Here is a 20,043-nt window from a genome sequence, read left to right as displayed (position 1 = left end):
GGGGGGAGGAGAGGAGAGCAGAATTCCTGGATGCCCAGCCCCCCACCCCCCACCCCCGCCAAATGTCAATAATCTAACACAATGATGTCAGGGGTGTAGCACAGACTTTATTCGTCAGTACATGGTCACCCCTCCCCCAGCTGCCTTGTGGGGAGAGGTTTGAGGGTTATGGGGTTTGCTGTGAGAATAAGGCACTTGAGGTGGGGGGTGAAGGGCCAGCTGGGGGTGTCTCAGCTAAGCTGATCCTCATACTGCTTGCGGAAACAATCGCCAGCCGGGAAGAAATCCCAACATCTCTCTTGATACATCTTCCAGACGTAAGACTCCTAGGGGTGGGGGATGGGGAAGAGTTGGTTGGTCACATCTTCAAATGCTTCATATAGACATGAGCTTTTCACTGCCACCTGCTGACGGACCTTATATTAAAATTCACCATGTCCCTGCCCATTGTCCTTCCAATAACACACGCTTACCTGGCCCGTGTGTTCTGTCTCGTCCTTGTTTATCAGATACATCAGGAAAAACCTGGGGATGGGAGGCAGCAGTAGACAGGTCACGATTTCCCTTACTTTCTCCTGATTAGCTGGCTGGGAATCCACCCACATGGACACCGCACCAGACTGGCCAATAGTATCTCCCTCCCCTACCCCACTGTTGGTGGCCACGCCCCACCCTCTTGATTGGCCAACGGGCCCACACTCACATGTAATTGGCCAGGTTGTGTTCCTCCAGCGTGTGGGTCTCGAACCCATGCGGTGTCGTATCAAAGTAATCACTGCCGATACCGCAGATGAAGCACTTGGTCTGTGCGTGACAGGAGACATAAGAATCAAGGTCCGTTCAACTCCCAGGGTCCTGTAATCCCTCAGGGTCGCCCCCGAGACATGACATACCTCCATATCTTCCTTCACTTGCTCTTGCTGGTCTCGGAGCTCGCCAAAAGCGTCAATGATCAGACCTGGGTGGGGCGCGGGGGGCGGGGGGGGGGGAATTGCAGGGCGCACGTCAGTGTCTAACTTCTGACCTAGTTCAGGCTTCCCGCTCTTCTAGCTATCTGCCTTTGAGTCTTGCACCGCCATCTCCCTAATCTCACCCCACTTACTAAAAATAATAATACCTAGTGTTTATTGAGCACTTACCATGAGCCAGATATTTACCACTTATGAATTAACTTAATTCTCACAGCAACTCTATGTGGCTGGTATAATTAATATCCTCATCTTACAGATAGAGAAACTGAGGCTCAGAAAGGTCACTTGCCCAAAGTCTCACGGTAGGGGAAGGTAGAGCCAGGATATGAATCCAGGCTGACTAGATCCTGGATTTGTACCTTAAAGAGCTAGCTTGCCTCTGGACACAGCCCCCACTCCCAAGACCCTGATGAGCACTGACCCTGGATGATGGCCAACAGGATGACGATGACGAAGAAGAAGAAGGTGATGTCGAAGACCACCCTGTACAGCTCGTATTCATCGCCTGCTGGGTCCTCAATCTCGTCCCCAATGCCCCCACCAGCTCGGACACCCACGTACATGTGGAAGAGGTAACACTGCAGGGGCAGGGTGAGAAGCACATGAGTCACGCATTCGGTCTTCGACATTCACCGAGAACCTACAGGGCCCTGGATTGGCTAGGGCAGGGCACACATGGCAATGACTGAGACAGCCCTGAATGCTGCTCTCACAGGGCTCACAAACTTGGCATCAGATATGACAGCCCAGAAATGATCAGGGTTGTGATAGGGAGGGCCCAGGGCCAGGAAAGCACAGTGTAATCATGGGCAAGATGGGGGAAGCACAGGAAACGTTGAAGCTTTGAAAGCCTGACCCCGGCTGGGTGATAGGGTAAGGCTTCCTAGAAGAGAGGACATGTGTGAACTGGAAACGTGAAGAAAATGTTAGGTGGGAGAGAGAGTTCCAGGCAGAGAAAACCACATATGTTTCGTCACCCCCGGGGAGGAAAGAATACATCTTGCTCCTGTGAGGAACTGAAAAGAGTTCAGTGAGGCTGGAAATAGAGTTCCTATGAGCAAGAGCAGGGAGAGAAATGAGGGCCAGCTAACGGTCACGGAGGGCTTCCTGTAAGAGGCAGCATTTAAGTTGACGATGAGGCATCAAGTGAATAGGCGTGTGTATGTAGGGCCAGGGAGAGGGCGGGTAGAGAGAATGTCAGATGCAAAGGGCTTGGGTTGGGAGGAAACACATGACTTTAGGGGAACTGAGGGAGGACCAGGCAGCCAGAGAGCAAAAGGCAAGGACTGTGGTTAGATTCAAGCCAGGCTAGGTTCCCCTGGCTTTGTACACCATGGTGAAGGCATTGGGGAACCACAAGAAGGTTCTGAGCAGAGGGAAGGACATGGTCTGCCTGGGACTTGGGAAAGACCTTACACTGTTTTTTCTACGTCTGTAGGCGGTGAGAGAACCCAGTTGCCTTGGGTAAGAGCTAAGACCAATGACTGGTGGGAACAAGGCTGAGTGACAAGACCAAGCCTGGTGGGGCCTCAAATATCAGATTGAGGAACCAGATGGGTCCCGTGAGCACAGTGCCAGATTACAGGCCATTCTGAGATAAAGCCCTGGCATGATTCTTTTTTTTGTTTGTTTTTTTTTTTTTTGCATGATTCTTTCCACTGTGACCCATGCCTGTAGTAGGTTAAACTCAATTTGGGTGATGACCACCACTTATTAGAATAGAAGAGAAAATAGAGACATGCATGGCATAAAACTTTTCCTGATAGATAATGATGATAGTAGCTCACATCTCTGGAATCCTTAATACCTGTTAAGCACTATTCTAAACTTTTAAGTCTTTGATGGTCAGGGAGCATCGTGTGTGCTCAGTCATGTCCAACTCTTTGCAACCCCATGGACTGTAGCCCACCAGGCTTCTCTGCCCCTGGGGTTTCCCAGGCAAGAATACTGGAGTGGGTTGCCATTTCCTTCTCCAGAGGATATTTCCGACCCAGGGATCGAACCTGTCTCTCCTGCATTGGCAGGTGGGTTCTTTACCGCTGAGCCCCCAGGGAGCATCACTCAGTCCTAAAAACAATCCTGGGATATAGGCTTTATTATTATACAACCATTTCACAGGTGAGGACACCAGAGTGTGGGGAGGTTGAGCTGTCAACCCCAAATCACATGGCTTGTAAGTCAGGCACTGTGCTCGAGCCCCTTTCCAATGATAATACCTTGAAGAGCTCAAATATTACAACAGTGGCTTCCATTCATTGAGTAGTGTTCCAAGTACCTCACAAGGGTCAGATGACTTAACCCTGGAAATAAGTCTGCAAGGTAGGTTCTATTACTTTTTTTCTTTTTTTTAATTTGGCTGCACTCTCTGGCATGTGGGATCTTAGTTCCCTGACCAGGAATTGAACCCACATCCCCTACATTAGAAGGGGAAGCCCAGGGTAGGTTCTACTACTGACCCCCTTTACAGATGGGAAAACTAAGGGTCAGGGATGGCTGGTAACATGTACAAGAGTGTGGGGGGTGGGGCTCACCGTCATCATGTCGTCACACTTCATGTCAGGTTCATCCTCATCCTCGCTCTTGTTGTAGAACTTGCGGAAGAAGTTGAAGGCCACCACGGTGTACAAGTAGACCACCACTGCCAGGAGGCCCACGGTCATCACCAGCTGGGGTAGGCAGGGGGTGGATCAGCTCCACGCTTGGCTTGCCCCTCCCCCATGCCCACCTTCTCTATTGTTGCCCCAGTTCAGCCCAGATGGCCCTCCTGCTGGGGTCTCATGACCCACATCCACCCTGGCTCAGCCAGCCCAGCCTTGCCCCTCCTCACCCAACCCTGCGACCCTAGCTGCCCAGCCTTCACCCTCTGTTCCTCCTAGGGGACAGCTAAGGTGGCCCCTGCCAGGCTTGCTCCACTCAGGCAGGTCCCTCCACACCTGCTTCCCGTTGTGGGTGACGGAGGAGAGGATGGTGCGCAGCGTCTTGACCCCCATGGCAATGTCCAGGAGGTGGGCAGCAAAGAAGAAGTTGTTGTAGTGCCCGAGGAGGGACATCACCATGTACCAGCCCAGGTACAGGAAAGACTGTGGGCACACAAACCCGGGGTCAGCGGGCATGCATGAGGGTTAAGGAGGCCCAGGAACATTCAAGAGCATTGGGCGTGCTCTGGTGGTCAGGGTGCCATCTCTGGCCAGGGATTATTTGAAGGATCAGGAACACTCTAGAACAATGGAGCACTCGGTGTGGGAAGCCATTCTTCGGGGAGTTGGGGAACCCTCTGCAGAAGGATGTAGTCTGGGAATTCAAGAGTGTTCTGGGCCTTCTGTGGTGGTCTAGTGGTTGAGAATCCGCCTGCCAATGCAGGGGACACGGGTTTGATCCCTGGTCTGGGAAGATTCCACATGCCATGGGGCCAGCTAAGCTTGTCCACCACAACTAGTGAGCAAAACCCCAGTGCAGCCAAATAAATGATTAAATATAAAATAAAATGAATTAAGGAAAACAGCAAAAAGAGTGCTGGAGGGTAAGGAGCCTCAGGCAGGTCTGAGGGTGCCCTCGGATCAGATGTGCGCAGAGCTCAGGAGTGGGTCCCTGGTCTGGGATCCCTGGGGGTGGAGCCTCCAACCCTCCTAATACTCTTCACCTGTAGGTCCCTCCCCCACCCACGGGGCCCTCCTCACATTGTCTGTGAAGATGACCCCGAACTTCCAGATCTGGTACTTCACATCGATGGACATAAGCCTGTAGGGCAGAGAAAACAAGGATGGCCAGATGCTGGAGAATCAGACCACAGCCACCTCCCCTGCCTGCCCCAGGCCTGGGGGTGGGGGTGGTCCTCCCCAGCTCACCAGGTGAGCAGCCCCGGCGGTGGTCCAGGCTTGCGCTCGTTGTGGGCTGTGATCTCCAGCGTGGCCAGATCCATGCCCAGCAGCTCAGCGATCCGCTCCCGCCCATAGATGTCCCCGTGCTTGTCCAAGACCTGCAACAGGGGAGCATGCGGCCGTGCAGACACGACTGGAGTGGGGAAGGTGGTGGTCTGCTCTGTAGGGGGGAGGTCTGGGGACATTCTGAACTTTGTGTGAGAGATTGGGGGTGCATTTTTCTGGGGAGAAGGGCCAGAGCTTTCTTCAGATCTTCAGGGGGAGGATCCAAAAGTGATAAAGGCCCCCCCAGTTAGCTCATTAGCCAAATTAATTGGGATAATTTATTATAATTAGGCAGGTAGGCAAGGAATCCTATATAACCTATATAACCCATATAAGCCTATATAATCCTATATAACTCCCCCCCACCCCATCACTGATGAATTTATCTCCTCCTGCTCACCCTCTCACTCACTCTGCTCCAGCCACACTGGCTTCCCCACAGCTCCTCAAATACACCAGGCACATTCCTGCCCCAGGACCTTTACAACTGCCATTCTCTCCCCGCCCAGGACACACTTCCCCCAGATTTTCACCCACCTCACTCCCTCACCTCCTAACCACCCTGCACGAAAGAGTAATCTCTCTGGGCCAACCCCCACACACTCCCCACCCGTCTTTTTCTCTCCTACAACACTTATCACCATCTGAACATTATAAATGTGTTCCTCATCTGTCTTTCCAACTTGAGGGTCAAGATGTGTTTACGGCTAGGAACCCTAGTACAGTTCCTAGTACTAGGTACCTAGTAGGTACTCAATAAACTTTTGTTGAGTGAGTGAATAATTCTAACAGCCAACCCTTGTCTAATGTTTTCTTTTGTGCCAGATATTGTTCATGAAGCAGGTCAAACGATCTTTATAACCACCCAGTGGGGTCAGCCCTCTTAGTACCTCATTCAATATGATGGAAATTGAGGCACAGAAAGGGTGACACATCTAGGAATGGAAAAGCAGGCAACGGACTTCCCTCATGATCCAGTGGTTAAGAATCTGCCTTCCAGTGCAGGGGACATGGGTTCTATCTCGAGTAGAGGAACTCAGTTCCCACAGGCTGCAGAGCAGCTAAGCCTGGACACCACAACTACAGAAGCCGGAGTATAGCAGCGAAGATCCCAGGTGCCGCAACTACGACCCAGCGCAGCCAAATTAATTAATGAATGAAATATTAACAAAAAAGAGAAAATCAGGCAATCCAGCACCAGAGTCTATGTGCTGAAAATAGGATGCCTTAGCTCCTCCCTCAAAACTAATATTCATGAAGTATTTACTCTGTGCCAGGCACTGCTGAGGTTGTCATATGCATCATGTCATTAAAGAGGGGGGGGGGGGTGATTATCATGCCCATTTCCAGACGGGCAAGCTGAGGTGCTTCTCAGAGAGGCAAAGCCCCTTGCCCAAGGCTGCACACAAAGCAAGTGCTTGACTGGGCTCTGATGGGCTGGTAGCATCAAGGGACCCAGCTGGGGAGGACCTCCCCTTTCACAGCGTCTCACCTTCCGCTTAACAAACTTGTCCCAGTAGTTGCTGGGGAAAGACCTGCCAAGAGAAAGAAGCCACAAGATGTTAGGGGAGGAGGGAACGGGAGCCACCAGCCAGATTGGGATGGGAGAGGGGTGCGGGGGGGGGGGGGGTTGGAATTCCAATGCTTTTCTCACAGGGGATCCCAGACAGTTGACCTCTCACTCAGGATCAGGCTCTAAAGACCCCAGGCCAGGTGACGCTTGTCCAAGGTCAATCTTAACATCCTGCCCCCACCCCCAGGCCCCCACTGCTGTCATCGGTGGAGCCCAGGTGATCAGGGATGTATAACGACCTGAACTGCACTCAGATGGGAGATGGGGAGGCCAGAGTATGTGATGGGGATTGGGGGGAGTTGGGGCCAGCAGCCTGGCCCTGGTCTGGCGTCCAGGGAATGGAGGGCTTTCTCATGCTGTTTTATTTAATTTTATTTGATGCTTCTGGCCCTTTATTTACCAGGTTTTGTTTTGTTTTTCATTTTGGCTCCCGCAGCATGCGGCATCTTAGTTCCCTGACCTGGGATCAAACCCGTGCCTCCTGCTTTGGAAGCACGGAGTCTTAACCACTGGACTGCCAGGGATGTCCTGACCTGGTGTTCTTATCCTAGACACGCCTCCCTTTCAGGATGCAGCCTGGATGTATGAACACGGAAGATGGGACTTCACCTGGGGCAGATGGGATGGGCTGGGAATGCTCTTTGGGGGTCCAATGTCCTGCCACATCATCCTCATAACCCTCATTTCCTCTCTGGGCTCAGTTCAAAACCGAAATGATTTCATCAGTTTCCCATTCATGACACCTGGTGAGAATCCTGTGTGAGGACTGAGTTTAAAATGCAGGTTCCTGGGCGCTTCTGGAGACTCACTGAACCAGAATCTCCTGGGCTGGGGCCCTCGGAATCTCCATGTGCTACCAGCACGCCCACAGGTACTTCAATGCACAGGCAATCAGTATGTATTACAAAGAGGAAGGTGGAGGCTTGGGGAGAATGAGTCAGGAGTGGTAGAGCCTGGAACCCCGGGCTTTCCAGGCCTGGGCTGGGGATGGAGTGGCACCCCAGCTCTGCTTCCCCCACCCACTGCAGGGGGTGCTGAGCCCTTACGGAGTGTTGAGCACTAGCCGGTCCCACTGTCCTTTCACGTCATCGTCCTCAGGCTGCTCCGTGATATAGAGGCCATCAAACTCCAGCTTCCGGGCCAGTTCCTTCTCCCGCTTAAAGATCACCAGGGGCACCTAGAGGGTGCAGGGAGGTAAATGGAGTCAGGGGGGTTAGGTCAGGAGACCACAGCCTCGGCAGGAGCTGGGACGTCTTGCTGGAGCCTTCATGAGACCCCACATCAGAGGCACGCTCCCAGAGTGATCAGGGTAGTAGTGGTGGGGAAATGCAATCATCGGTCAGGGCTGGGATTCGGAGAAAACCCAGGAGGGCCCAGAACTGGTGCCTGTTGCAGCCAGTGGCTTCCCAAGGAAAGGAGGAAGAATGAAACAGGCAGGTGAGAGGAGATCAAAGCAGCGCAGAACTTTCCAGGCAGAGGGAACGGCACATGCACACATTTGAAGCCCAAAGAACGCCATTCGTCCAACTGTAAAGTATCAAGATTAGCTGGACAGTCAGCTCTCATGGAACTCAAATGGAAGTTTTTGTAGCACAACTTATGGGGCATCACAAAGCTTCGGGCACAGTTGTCAGAATCCACGCCCCCCTGTTGGCACCCAGGCTGTGTCTGAGGCCCACACACCCTCACAGATTCACCAGCTGACCAACACGTAGAAAATAGTCCCAAATGACAAACTGTGCTTCTTGACACAGAAATTAACATCATCACAGGACCCAGCTCCTCAGTGTGAGCTTCATCAGTTCCCAGCTTGAATATCACACTTGCTAAAGAGCCCAATCCTGTATTCAGCCCCTGGCCTTACCCCAGCCCTAGGTCCCCTTTGTACCAACACTGCACCATACCCCAGCCCCTGTCCCAGGTCCTCTCAGCCAGGGCCCCACTCATGTTCTCCCCTCTCCACCAAACACACACACACACACACACACACACACACACACACACACTCGCACGTCCCGGCCCCAAGGCTGTGGTCATGACCCACCTTGAGGCAGTTGTAGCCAATGATACAGAGAAAGGCCACCAGCGTGTGCAGAAGGCTCAAGCAGCGCAAGGCTGGCTCCATGTAGCCCGTGCTCTCCTCCAGGAAGTAGTACACCATGTTCTCATCCTCCTCGCCCTCCGCTTCCTCTCCAGCCCCCAGGCCCCAGCCGGAACCGCCACCAGACCCTGCTCCTGACAGGCCCCCAGCTGCTGACCCCTCCATGTCATCCTCCCCCGGCGGAGAATCAGAGACCTAAAGGAGGGGGGCACAGGTCAGTCAGGGTGGGGACCCGGTGTCCTGGTACCTGGTCTGCCACACCCTGAACCCGCGAAGAAAATGAACAGCCTCCATGCCTGAGACTGGTCTGGGCCCCTGTCAGAAGCAGTCTCAGCGGGACTGTCAATCAAGATCAAGGGGCAGGTCCAGGACCTGAGCTAGCAAATCAGACTCTGTTCTGGGAATCTTGACTATTGAACTGAGTGACAGGAGAACTGAAAACAGAGTTGATTTGTCTTGATAGTAGAGCCCTAAAGAGAGACTAATTTGAACACACACACACACACATATCAAGGTCTTCCCAGGTGGCACTAGTGGTTAAGAACCCGCCTGTCGATGCAGGAGACATAAGAAACACACGTTCAATCCCTGGGTCAGGAAGATTCCCTGGAGGAGGAAATGGCAACCCACTCCAGTATACTTGCCTGGAGAATCCCATGGACAGAGGAGCCTGACAGGCTACAGTCCATGGGGTCGCAAAGAGTTGGACACGACTGAAGTGACTTAGCACACACACACATGTATATATCAGCTTGTGAGATCTTAGTTCCTCAACCAGGGATTGAACCCAGGCTCTTGGCAGCAAAAGAGGAGGCCTAACCAGGGACTGACAGGGAATTCCCTTAACACTAATTTTATTACTAATACTAAAATTAGTGGTCACTATCATTTATTCATACAGCATCTTTATATACCAGGTACTATTCTAAGAGCTTTACATGTGGGGTTTTTGGTCGTTGTTGTTGTTTTGGCCACACTGTACGGCATGCAGGATCTTAGTCCCTGAGCTGTGAGAATTAAGAGAATTGACATGTGTTTTAAAAAAGGGGGGGATGGGACTCCCTGGTGGTCCAGTAGTTGAAATTTCATGTTTCCAGTGCAGAGGCTGTGGGTTCGATCCCTGGTTGGGAAACTAAGATCCCATATGAGGAGTGACATGACCAAAAGAAAAAGGGAGGGGGTTTAAACACTTTGCCTGACTTCATGCCACCAGTGAGTAGTTGAGCTAGACTCTGATGCTACAGAAGCCGTGCTCTCAACACTCTGCCAGACTGCCTCTCGGCCGTGTTATCCAGGTCCTGGACAAGATCCTTAAGGTCCCTTTGTCCTTTAGGAGGGCTGCTTCTTAGGCCTCTCTTTCTATTCCATGAGCTTCCCATTGCTTCCTCCCCACAGATTTCTCTTCAGCTTATGTAAAAGCAAAGAGAAGTAACTGAATTGGTGGGTGCTGCAGAGAGGGGAAGGCCTGCACCCAGGGGCTCAGGGCTGGCCAGTGGCAGAGCTGAACGTGGAACCCACAACCTGTTCGCTCCTCTAACTCCCCTGGGCCCTCAGGCATCTGTTCCAGATGGACCCAGACACCTATACTCACCCCTACAGGGTCTCAAGATCCAGGTGTCCAGCCTGACTCTTCCCCGGGACCCTGAGCCCAATCCCTTGTCCCTGGTGAGTTTCAAGGGCCCCGGGGACGCGTTGGGACTGAATCTCCCATCCCACAGCCCAGATCAGCACTTGACCCCCCAGCTCCTCTTGACCAGCACCTTATAAAACAGCAGGATGAAGTTGATGGCAAATGCCAAGAAGAGGGCAAGGAATCGCAGGGTGTAAAAATTCCTTGAGAGGTAGTTCTAAGATGCAGAGAGAAAGAGAAAGACAGAGCTTACAGTGCATCCTCTCCCTTGGAGAATTTATCCCAACATTCACCCACAACCCAAGCACCAGGGTCCTGAATAACTGGTCCCACAACTTCCCATGTATTGAGTGCTTACTATATACCAAGACCTGGGCTAAGTGCTTTATCTACATGAACCTGTTTAGTTCTGCACTGATGTGCCCACTTCCTGGATGAGGAAACGGAGGCTGAGGGAGTGAGTTGTCTTGTTCAAGGTCATGTCGCTAAGAAGTGTCAGGCCTAGGCTTTGAAGCCAGGCAGTACAGCTCCAGAGTCTACCCTCCCAACCCCTCTGCCATGCTGCTTCCTGGGCCGGGTGGCCCGCTCTGCTTTATCCCGGGCAGAGGACATCTATTCCTACCTCTCCTTTCCTTCTTTCCTCTCCATTGCTCTCTCCATTCCCTATTCTTCCCCCAAATCCTTACGGAACCCCCCTTCTGTCCAGTATGTTTCCCTCATCCCCTCATGTCAGGCTGGCCTGGAGAGGAGACAGAACAGGTGGAGCCCTGGGCCCTGCCCTCCCAAATTTCACCCTCCCTTCTTCCAGGCCTGGATGAGGAGGTGAGTCCCCCTCACACCGCCCCACCCCCCACCACACAGGAGGAGCTGGGGCTTGTGTGGCTGCTCCCATCTGAAGGCTGAGAGCCAAGAAATAGGCCATGGCTTCAGTTGGATTTAGCTCTGGATAGAGGATGGGGGAGGGAAGTCGAAGCAGGTGGCCCCAGGTGCGCACAGGCATGGAGGCTGGAATAAGGACTGTGAGCAGGGAGAGGCTGAGCAGCCAAGGGAGGACCACCTGAAAACGCTGCCCTGTGCCCAGGTCCTGCTCTGTCTGGGCACATCTGCCGTCTGCCCAGCCTGGCTTCCCTTCAGAGGTGAGCTGGGCACAGGTGGGCTTAAGAACAGGGTGGGGGCAGAGGTCGTGTGAATGCTGAGTGGGTGTCCCTGGGAAAGGGGGCTTGCCCTTGCTGGGTCCTCACCAAGAATTTCACCCGCTGTACTTCCAGTTCTCCCCAGAATTCCAGGCCTGCTCCACCAGCTCCCTCCTTCTTTGGAGGGGGTGGAGGAGGAGCTGCCTTCTTAGGGGGTTCTGGTGGGATCTCAGGGACTTCTTCCTTCTCCCCATTCTCAGCACTGCAGGGCAGGACACAGAAAGAGTGAGAAGGTGCCTGGGGAAGGCATGCATTCATTCATTTAAAACCAAGTGTGGGGCCCCTCCCCTGCCTGGCCCAGGTCTAGATGGTGCTGCAGACATTGTGGTGAGACCAACCTCTTCATGGGGGTGTGGGTCCAATGGGGTACAGACCCATCACCAGACAGTGGCAGCCCAGAGTGGTCAGGGCTGGGATGGGGGAAGCTCAGAGACTCATGGGAAGGAGAGGCTCATGAGAAGGAGACACCCCTTTATCTTAGCAGGGGAGTCAAGGTAGGCTTCCAGGAGAAGGAGATGGGTAAGCCATAATGGGGAGGAGGAGGAAGGCTGAGACCAAGCATGGGGGAGGGTGCTGCAGGCAGAGGGAACGTCTGGTAGAAAGGCTTATGGGGAAGAGAGGAGCATTTCTTCTTCTACCGCCTTTCACAGAGGCCCTCCTCTGGGTCTGGGCCTGGGCTGAGTGATGCTAAGGTCACAGGGTAACCAGGACACCTTCAGGCCCTGACCTCGGGAGGCTCCCAGTCCATGAGGGAGGCAGTGATGGGGTCTGGGCCCCTTGCACCTGAGGCCACTCACTCAGCTTTCTCGGGCTCGGGTTCCGGCTCTGGCTCAGGCTCTGGAGGCAGCTCTTCTTCCTCTCCATCCACCTGGCGGCAGGGCAAGTATCAGGGCGGAGCCTGCACCCTCAGGGCCTCTCAGACCTGCCTATTCCTCTCCTTGTCCCTTCTGCACTTTTCTCCTAGGCAATCTGAGTTGTACTCTCCTTCCACCCCCACCAGAAAAGGGATTATAACTCTCATTTTACAGAGGGGAAACAGGCTCAGAAAGATGGAGCAGCCTTGACCAAAGCACTGTGCAGAGTCAGGCAGACCCCCAGTGGAGTGCTTCTCTGGGTGTGGCCTCTCATCACCTTGACAACCGCACCCCTAGGGCACTCTCTGCACTGAGGGCCTGATAATGCTTTAGGGGCTTCCATCAAGTGGGCTACTTAATTCCCCACAATCGCCTGTATCTCTGAGGGTCTTTCCCAGTGTCTCTGACCCCATCTTGGATCTTTTTAGAACTTGATCCCCCTTCTCCTCTAATTCGGTCTCTGGATCGCTGGCTCTATTTGTTTCCAGATATCTTTTTCTCCGTGGTTCCCAGAAACACTGCGAGTATTACCGAGAACCTTTCTCCAGGTCTCCATTTCTGTGTCCATCTTTGTGTGTGTCTCTACATCTCTCAGGCCCTCTCGTTGTTATTTTTTGTTTTCCTTCTCTCTGTGCACTGCCACCCACCCTCTATTAGAGTCTCTCTTCCCCTTTCTCACCCTCCTTCCTATCTCAGTCATTCCAAAGCCCTCAAGCCCCCGCCCACACTCTCACCCCCAGCTTCCTCTTGAGGATGGGCGAGCCCTCGGGCGTGGGCGGCTCCGCCGGCGTCGTGTCACCCATGTCCCCGAGGCCGGCCCCTTCGGGTCGGAAGGGCCCCCCGTCGGCCACGGCCACCGTCCCGTCGGCGACTCCCGGGTCCTCCTGGTCCGCCACCTCCTCGTCGCCCGCACCCTCGGCGGCATCACCCGCGCCCTCGCCCGCGCCCTCGCCGTCCGCGTCGCCCCCGGACCCGGCCGGCTGCTCGCCGTGCACCTCGTCGCTCGTGGGGTCGGGCATGCCCGCCAGGAGCTCGGTCACCGTCACCTTCTTGGCGCCCTCCACCAGGCCGCCGCCGAAGAGCGAGCCCCAGAGCAGGCGCAGCGCGCCCGCCGCGGCCCCCGCGCCTGCCGCGCCCGCGCGCGCCAGCGCCGCCCAGAGGAGTGCGGCCACCGCGGTTGCCGCCTCGCGCGCCGTGAGCCGCCGCAGCCGCCGCACGCGCCGCCGCAGGCTGCGGTAGCTGAGGCCCCGCATGGCCCGGTTCGCGGCCGCCACCAGCCGTGCCGTGGCGCCCGCCGCCGCCGTGGCCGCCGCGCCCTCGGGCCCCGCGGCACCCTCCTCCGCGCTCTCGGCGCCCGCCTCCGCCGCGCCCGCGCCCTCGTCCTCGTCCTCCTCCGGCTCGCCCTCGGGCTCTGAGATCTGCGCGGCGATCTGCATCTCGAAGATGGTGTCCTCGCAGAAGCTCACGAAGAGCTCCATCTTCTCCGACTCGCCGCCCTCGTTCACCACGTCGAAGATGAACTGACGCTTCGACTCCTTCACCTGCAGCGCGGGGCGGAGGGGACATGATGGGGGCGCCGTCGGCGGGCACTTGGGACCACAGCGAAGGCGGCCGGGCGCTCGCCGCTGTTCTAAGTATCATCGTGGTTTTTATTTTCGAGGAGCGCACCTGTATTGCGCTCGCTGTAGGTGCACTTGGAAGAATTTCAACAGGGCCAGGGCCAGTACCCTGGCATTTTGCGTATCATAATCACATTTAATCCTTACAAACCATCGCAGAAGTATGGGCTGTTATCCTCATTTTACAGATGAGGAAGTGGAGGCCCAGAAAGCCACGTGCTCAGGGTGATGCAGCCGAAAGGTGATAGGCGTGGAATTTGAATTCCCAACAAGCTGGCTCCAGAATCGATGTTTTTGGCTTCCTTGAGAAAGGGGGCATGGTGGTTGAGGGCAAAGGTTCTGCAGCCAGCCTGTCTGGGTTCCAATCCCTATTCTACCACTGTTAGACGGAACTCTCTGGGCCTCAGTTTCCCCTTATGAGTTAATAGATGCTGAGTGCTTAGAACAGGGCTGGCGGCTAGGAAATGCCCCACAGTGCCTGCTATCTCGGTACTGCTGTTTGAGCGCTGGAGGGCCGCGCAGGCAGACATGGACTCCTGGGATCACTAGAAGGTGGGAATGAGAAGGAGTGAGCAGGAGGAAGTGAGTGTTTAGAGGAATAACGCTAACAGAGGGTGCCCGTGGAGTGCATTTGAGGGGCAGAGGTGGGGGCTGGAGCTCCCACAGCAGGCACCAGAGTGTGAAGGGCCAGTGAAGAGCCATGGTTTCCTGCAGATGAAGGGACGTGTGGCCATCCTGCGTGCGAGGATGATGAGATGGCTTTTAAGGCAGATTGGAGAGCAGGATGAAGGTACAGTGATGCCTCAAGGGATACAGAAGAGTGAGCAAAATCTTGGGGGTTCCGGAGGAGTATGTGATGGGAGCCGATGTGCAGAAGCCTTGTGAGGGGGCGCAAGGGGCTCAGGGAGGTATCGGTGTGGGGGGGCCAAGGTGGCATGGGAGGGTGTGGGGCAGCAGGTGGCCATGCCGGACTCAGTGAGCTCCGCGGACATGGACATATGGGGAGGCATGCGTGGACCTGGGCAAAACCGGGGATGGAGGCTGTAAATGTGAGCTCTTGCTGCTGATTAGTCACTAAATCATGTCCAACTCTTTTGCGACCCCATGGACTGTAGCCCACCAGGCTCCTCTGTCCATGAGATTTCCCAGGCAAGAATACTGGTGTGGGTTGCCATTTCCTTCTCCGGGGGATCTTCCTGACCCAGGGCTTGAACCCATGTCTCCTGCACTGGCAGTGGATTCTTTACTGCTGAGCCACCTGGGAAGTCCTGTAAATGTGGGAGGGGCCTATGGTTCATACAGGCTGTGTGTATGCACCAGGATGCTTATGCAGGGGGACCCAGGAATAAGTGTAAGAGGGCCTGGAAGATGAGGGCAGGGTTCAGAGTGGGGTACAAGCCTGGGAGTACAGGAGCCAGGTCTCACCGAGGAGGAGCGCCGAGGGGCCCAGGGCTGAGGAGGTGATGGGAGTGCAAGCCTCATGGACTGTGTGATGTGGGAAGGGTGTGCAGAGCAAGAAGGAGGAGTGTGTGGGCACCTGGGGGGCTTCTGAGAAACCAAAGGGAAGTGGGGGGAGGTCCCTGGTGGCCTTGGGGTTAGGATTCTGCGCTTTCACTGCGGAGGCCTGGGTTCCATCCCTGATTGGGGAACCATCTTGCATGCTGCATAGCATGGCCAAAATACGAAAAAAATAAGAAAAAGGAAGTGTGAGTGCAAGGGGCACACAGCCTTCATATGCATGGTGATTGTGAGCAGGAGGGCCACTTGGACAATAGGGGCTGAACCTGCCTGAGGGGCACATGGGCATGTGAGAGAATGGGGGATGGGAACCACGTGCTGGCTAAGAGTGTGAGGTGGACTGGGGGCACACCAGGGCTGTGTGAGTGTACTCTTGGAGCAAGTCAGTATGTAAGGGGCAAACACCGTGGGCTGGGCATATTAGGGGCACATCAGGTCAAGGGGTAGGCTTGGCCACGCCTTGTGAACATGTTGTAGAGGGCAGTCCAAGTGCTTATGGGTGAGCATGGGTGTGCCAGGGCATGCGGGTGAATGAGTGAGGGGCAGGCAACCATATGACATGCCAAGGCTTCAGGAAGGCACACTGGCATCCTCTGAGTGAGTGTGCAAGACAGGTGCACCCACAGGTGGGCCCAGAAGTGTGCACCCACAAGTGAGATGGGAATTGTGTGTTAGGAACTCAGAGGTCATTTGGGGGCACACGTGGTGACTGGTGTGGAGAAGGAAATGGCAGCCCACTCCAGTGTTCTTACCTGGAGAATCCCATGGGCAGAGGAGCCTGGTGGGCTACAGTGCATAGGGTTGCAGAGTCAGACACGACTGAAGCGACTTGGCATGCAGGCACGTGGTGACTGGTGAGGGATGGGCTAGCATTAGGGCATCCCGGAGCCCTCAGAGTGAGTGTGCAAAAGAGTGGGCATGGGCAGGCCAATGTCGAGAGAGAGCATACCAGGAGCTGCTGGTAAGGTGAGCGAGGTGGGTGTAACCACGTGGGATCAAGTACACAGTGTGGGTACAGTTGCATCCGGACTGTTAAGAGCTCCCAGGGTGTGTGTGCAAGAGGCAGGCGTGGTGTGAGCAGCCACACTGAGGGCATGCCAATGCTGCTCATGTTGCATCAAGGTATGTATACTCTGTGTTCAGTCATTTCAGTCGTGTCCAACGCTTTGTGACCCCATGGACTGTAGCTGCCCACAGACTCCTCTATCCATGCAGATTCTTCAGGCAGGATTACTGGAGTGGATTGCCATGCCCTCCTCTAAGGGATCTTCCCAACCCAGGCATCGAGCCCTCGTCTCCTGCATTGCAGGCAGATCATTTACCATTGAGCCACCCGGGAGGCCCCATATCAGGGTATATTCATGCACAGGCCGAGTCTGCACAAGGTGGGCATGGGAGAGCTAGAGGTCTGCAGGGGCAGAGCAGTACCCATACAACGTGTGCAAAAGGGTGGGCATGGGCTTGCACGAATGGAGCAGGGGCCCAGTGGAGTCTGCAAAGGAGATTTGCAAAGCATGCACTGCCCCATGTGGGGTCCAAGCATGCGAGGGGCATGTCCCAGAAGCCCCGGGAAGCGAGCAGGCACGTGCATGGGTCCGCTAACCTGGGGCATCTCCCACTGGGCGCGGTTGGTCTCCGAGATCTCGAAGTAGATACGCTCGATGCGGCGGGAGGCCCCCATGATCTCGATGCGGCCCAGGTAGGGCCGGAAGTACTCGAGGATGCTCTCGGCGAGTTCGAGGAAGTTGCGCAGGCGCGGGTCGTGTGGCACGTGCTCGGACAGGTTGGTGAGCAGCACCGCCACGTTGAAGCCGATGTCGCGGGCTGGCTCCTGGAAGCGGTTGGCGAACTCCTCGCAGTTGATCATCTCGTTCTCATCCGCTTCGGAACAGGAAAGCAGGAACTGGATTTCCGGACCGGTGAACTGCTTCTGACTGTCCATGGCCTGGCAGGGGGCAGGGGTTGGGGTGGGGAAAGGAGGGGAGGTCAGAAGTGTGGCCTGGGGAGCCCCGATGCTCTTCCTGAAACCACTATGGACTTTTCATAAAGACAGAAAAGTCCAGGATCATATAATCACCACCCACGGCTGACACCCAGAGGTTGACATGGGTGAGACTGTACCAGTTATTAAAATACTGAATGCTAGGACTCCCCTGGTGGTCCACTGGTTAAGAATCGCCTTCCAATGCAAGGGGACAGTGGTTCCATCCCTGGTGGGAGAACTAAGATCCCATATGCCATGGGGAAACTAAGTCTGTGCACCACAGTGAAGACCCGACACAGTCGATAAATAAATACATATTTTAAAAATTACTGAATGTTGCATTTCCACAAAGCTGAGCCACACATCCACTGTCAGAGTGAGTCCATTTTTCATTGGTGGTAAGATGTGAATTGATGAAACTCAGCACTCGTGTGCACGCTTGGTCGCTCAGTCATATCCAACTCTCTGTGACCGTATGGACTGTCGCCCACCAGGCTTCTCCGCCCATGGGATTCTCCAGGCAAGAATACTGGAGTGGATTGTCATGCCCTCCTACAGGGCATCTTCTCGACCCAGGGACTGACCCTGCATCTCATGTCTCCTGCGTTGGCAGGAGGGTTCTTTACCACTGAGCCACCTGGGAAGCCCCCCAGCACTCAGGCAGCAGCTGGTAAAGGGATGCTGTCCCAAGCTTCCTGCCGGCCATCCTGCTCTCCACCCATCGTCCCGCCCTCTCCCCTTACAGTGGCACCTGTGGTCTGTACCAGAGGCTCTCTTGACCCTCTGGCTGCAGTTGGGAGTCACCCAGTTGGGGTCAGGGAACAGGAGGAGAATGGAGTTGTGGCATTTCTCTCCTTGGTTCCCTCCCTGTGCTGGTTGTATCTCTCCCTCAAAGGTCAGTCCTGCTATCCTGTCCACACAGCACCCTCTGTCACCCAGTTAGATCCTTACTCTTTCCTCCAGGCCAGCCCCCTCAAGGCCAGGGCCCTGACTGATAGCAGTACATGCCACCACCTCTGCCCCTTCCCCAAGGCCCTTTGGTCCCCCATCCTCCCATTTTCAGCAACTACATAATTGGCACCTAATACAACGGAGGCCTCCAAATCTCAACCGGGAATAAACAGTCACATACTCATCACCCCAGAATTAACAAATGCTCACGATGAACATATTTTCAACTACTATATTTTTAAGAACTGAAACATACCAGCAGTGATTGGAGTCCTCTGTGTACCCGTCTCTTACTCCATTTCCCCACCCTCCCCCAAGGTAACCACTATCCTGGGGTTGGGGTATCCTTCCCAAGAACTATATGTCAGGGCATTCCTGGTGGTGCAGTGGTTAAGAATCTGCCTGCCAATGCAGGGGACGCCGGTTCAATCCCTGGTCCGGGAAGATTCCACATGCCTTGGAGCAACTAAGCTTGTGCACCACAGCTACTGAAGCCCGAAAGCCTTGAGGCTGTCTCTGCAACAAGAGAAGCCACTGCATTGAGAAGCCTGCAAACCACAATGAAGAGGAGCCCCCACTCACCCCAACTAGAGAAAGCCTTGGGAAAAGCAATGAAGACCCAATGCAACCAAAAAGAAAATTAATTAGTTAATTAATTTTTAAGAAAGAACTGTGTGTCACATGGATGGACCTAGAGGTTATTATGCTTAGTGAAACAGATCAGACAAAGACAAATAGTGATGTGTTCACTTCTATGTGGAATCTAAAAAAGAAATTAACGTAGCAGAAAACAGAATAAACAGAAACAGACTCACAGACATAGAGAACAAACTAGAACAAACCACTGAGGAGAGGACAAGGGGGAGAGACAAGATAGGGGAAGGGGATGAAGAGGTACAAAATACATATAAAATAAATAAGCTACAAGCATATATGGTACAGCAAGGAGAACATAACCAATATTTTATAATAACTTTAAATGGAGTATAATCTATAAAAACATTGAATCGCTATGCTGTATACCTGAAACATAATATTGTAAGTCAACTCCACTTCAATAAAAAAAGAAGTATGTGTCAGTACTTCTACTATCTATATTCTGTCATTTTCTCACAAAAATATTTGGTATCCTGTACATTATTTTGATATAAAGAATTGCTAGTATAATCATGTAACTTTTTCACTCAACTGTTTGTTTTCAAGACCTATCCATGTTGATGTATAGGTCAGATGAATGCATTTTCACTGCTGTTTAGTATTCTTGTTTTACAAATACAGCATTCTATCTGGAAGAGAAGGAGACTCCAGGGAAGAAAATTGACAGCCTTCATAGGAGAAGGTTTAATGACAGACATTTAGATTATTTCCAGTTTTTTACTTTACAGACACTTTCATTGAATATTCTCCTACTGCTCTCTGGGCACTTTTTTTTTTTTTTTTTTTTTTTATTAGTTGGAAGCTAATTACTTCACAGCTCTGGGCACTTTTTGCAAAAGGTTCTCTGGGGCAATCTTTTAAATGTTTTGACAGCACCCACAGTAAGAATGCATTTTATAATGTGACCAAAAAAAAAAAAAAAGATTTTAGGACACAACTCTGACTTTCGCTATGTAACACACTCTGCAATGTTCTATTTTATTTTTAAAAATGCTGGTCATGACTTAACTAAATTAATTTCATGACCAACAGATGGGTTGCCACATGCAGTTTGCGAAACGTTGCTCTG

The 20,043-nt window shown here is 53.6% G+C and overlaps 1 protein-coding gene across 2 annotated transcripts in view; it reads right to left on the bottom strand.

Annotated features, from left to right (window-relative positions):
- Nucleotides 1-93: 93 nt before the first annotated feature.
- The window catches only part of RYR1 (ryanodine receptor 1), a 125,040-nt gene continuing 105,090 nt past the window's right edge, over nucleotides 94-20,043 (bottom strand). For both annotated transcript variants that reach the window (XM_061139217.1, XM_061139216.1), the window contains 17 exons: nucleotides 16,986-17,327; nucleotides 12,980-13,786; nucleotides 12,189-12,259; nucleotides 11,440-11,593; nucleotides 10,329-10,415; nucleotides 8,512-8,763; nucleotides 7,514-7,644; nucleotides 6,387-6,429; nucleotides 4,817-4,947; nucleotides 4,649-4,709; nucleotides 3,905-4,051; nucleotides 3,503-3,637; nucleotides 1,393-1,549; nucleotides 894-958; nucleotides 704-804; nucleotides 474-525; nucleotides 94-326 (listed from right to left, as the gene is read on the bottom strand). In XM_061139217.1, the coding sequence (XP_060995200.1) occupies nucleotides 231-326; nucleotides 474-525; nucleotides 704-804; nucleotides 894-958; nucleotides 1,393-1,549; nucleotides 3,503-3,637; nucleotides 3,905-4,051; nucleotides 4,649-4,709; nucleotides 4,817-4,947; nucleotides 6,387-6,429; nucleotides 7,514-7,644; nucleotides 8,512-8,763; nucleotides 10,329-10,415; nucleotides 11,440-11,593; nucleotides 12,189-12,259; nucleotides 12,980-13,786; nucleotides 16,986-17,327 (2,832 nt within the window). In that variant the 3' untranslated portion in view covers nucleotides 94-230. The remainder of the gene's footprint in view (nucleotides 327-473; nucleotides 526-703; nucleotides 805-893; nucleotides 959-1,392; nucleotides 1,550-3,502; nucleotides 3,638-3,904; nucleotides 4,052-4,648; nucleotides 4,710-4,816; nucleotides 4,948-6,386; nucleotides 6,430-7,513; nucleotides 7,645-8,511; nucleotides 8,764-10,328; nucleotides 10,416-11,439; nucleotides 11,594-12,188; nucleotides 12,260-12,979; nucleotides 13,787-16,985; nucleotides 17,328-20,043) is intronic.

The sequence above is a fragment of the Dama dama genome, chromosome 4, assembly GCF_033118175.1.
Source record: "Dama dama isolate Ldn47 chromosome 4, ASM3311817v1, whole genome shotgun sequence".
Lineage (NCBI taxonomy): Eukaryota > Metazoa > Chordata > Mammalia > Artiodactyla > Cervidae > Dama > Dama dama.
The sequence above is the reverse complement of the archived record's forward strand: the minus strand, read 5'-3'. Positions and strand labels throughout refer to the sequence as shown.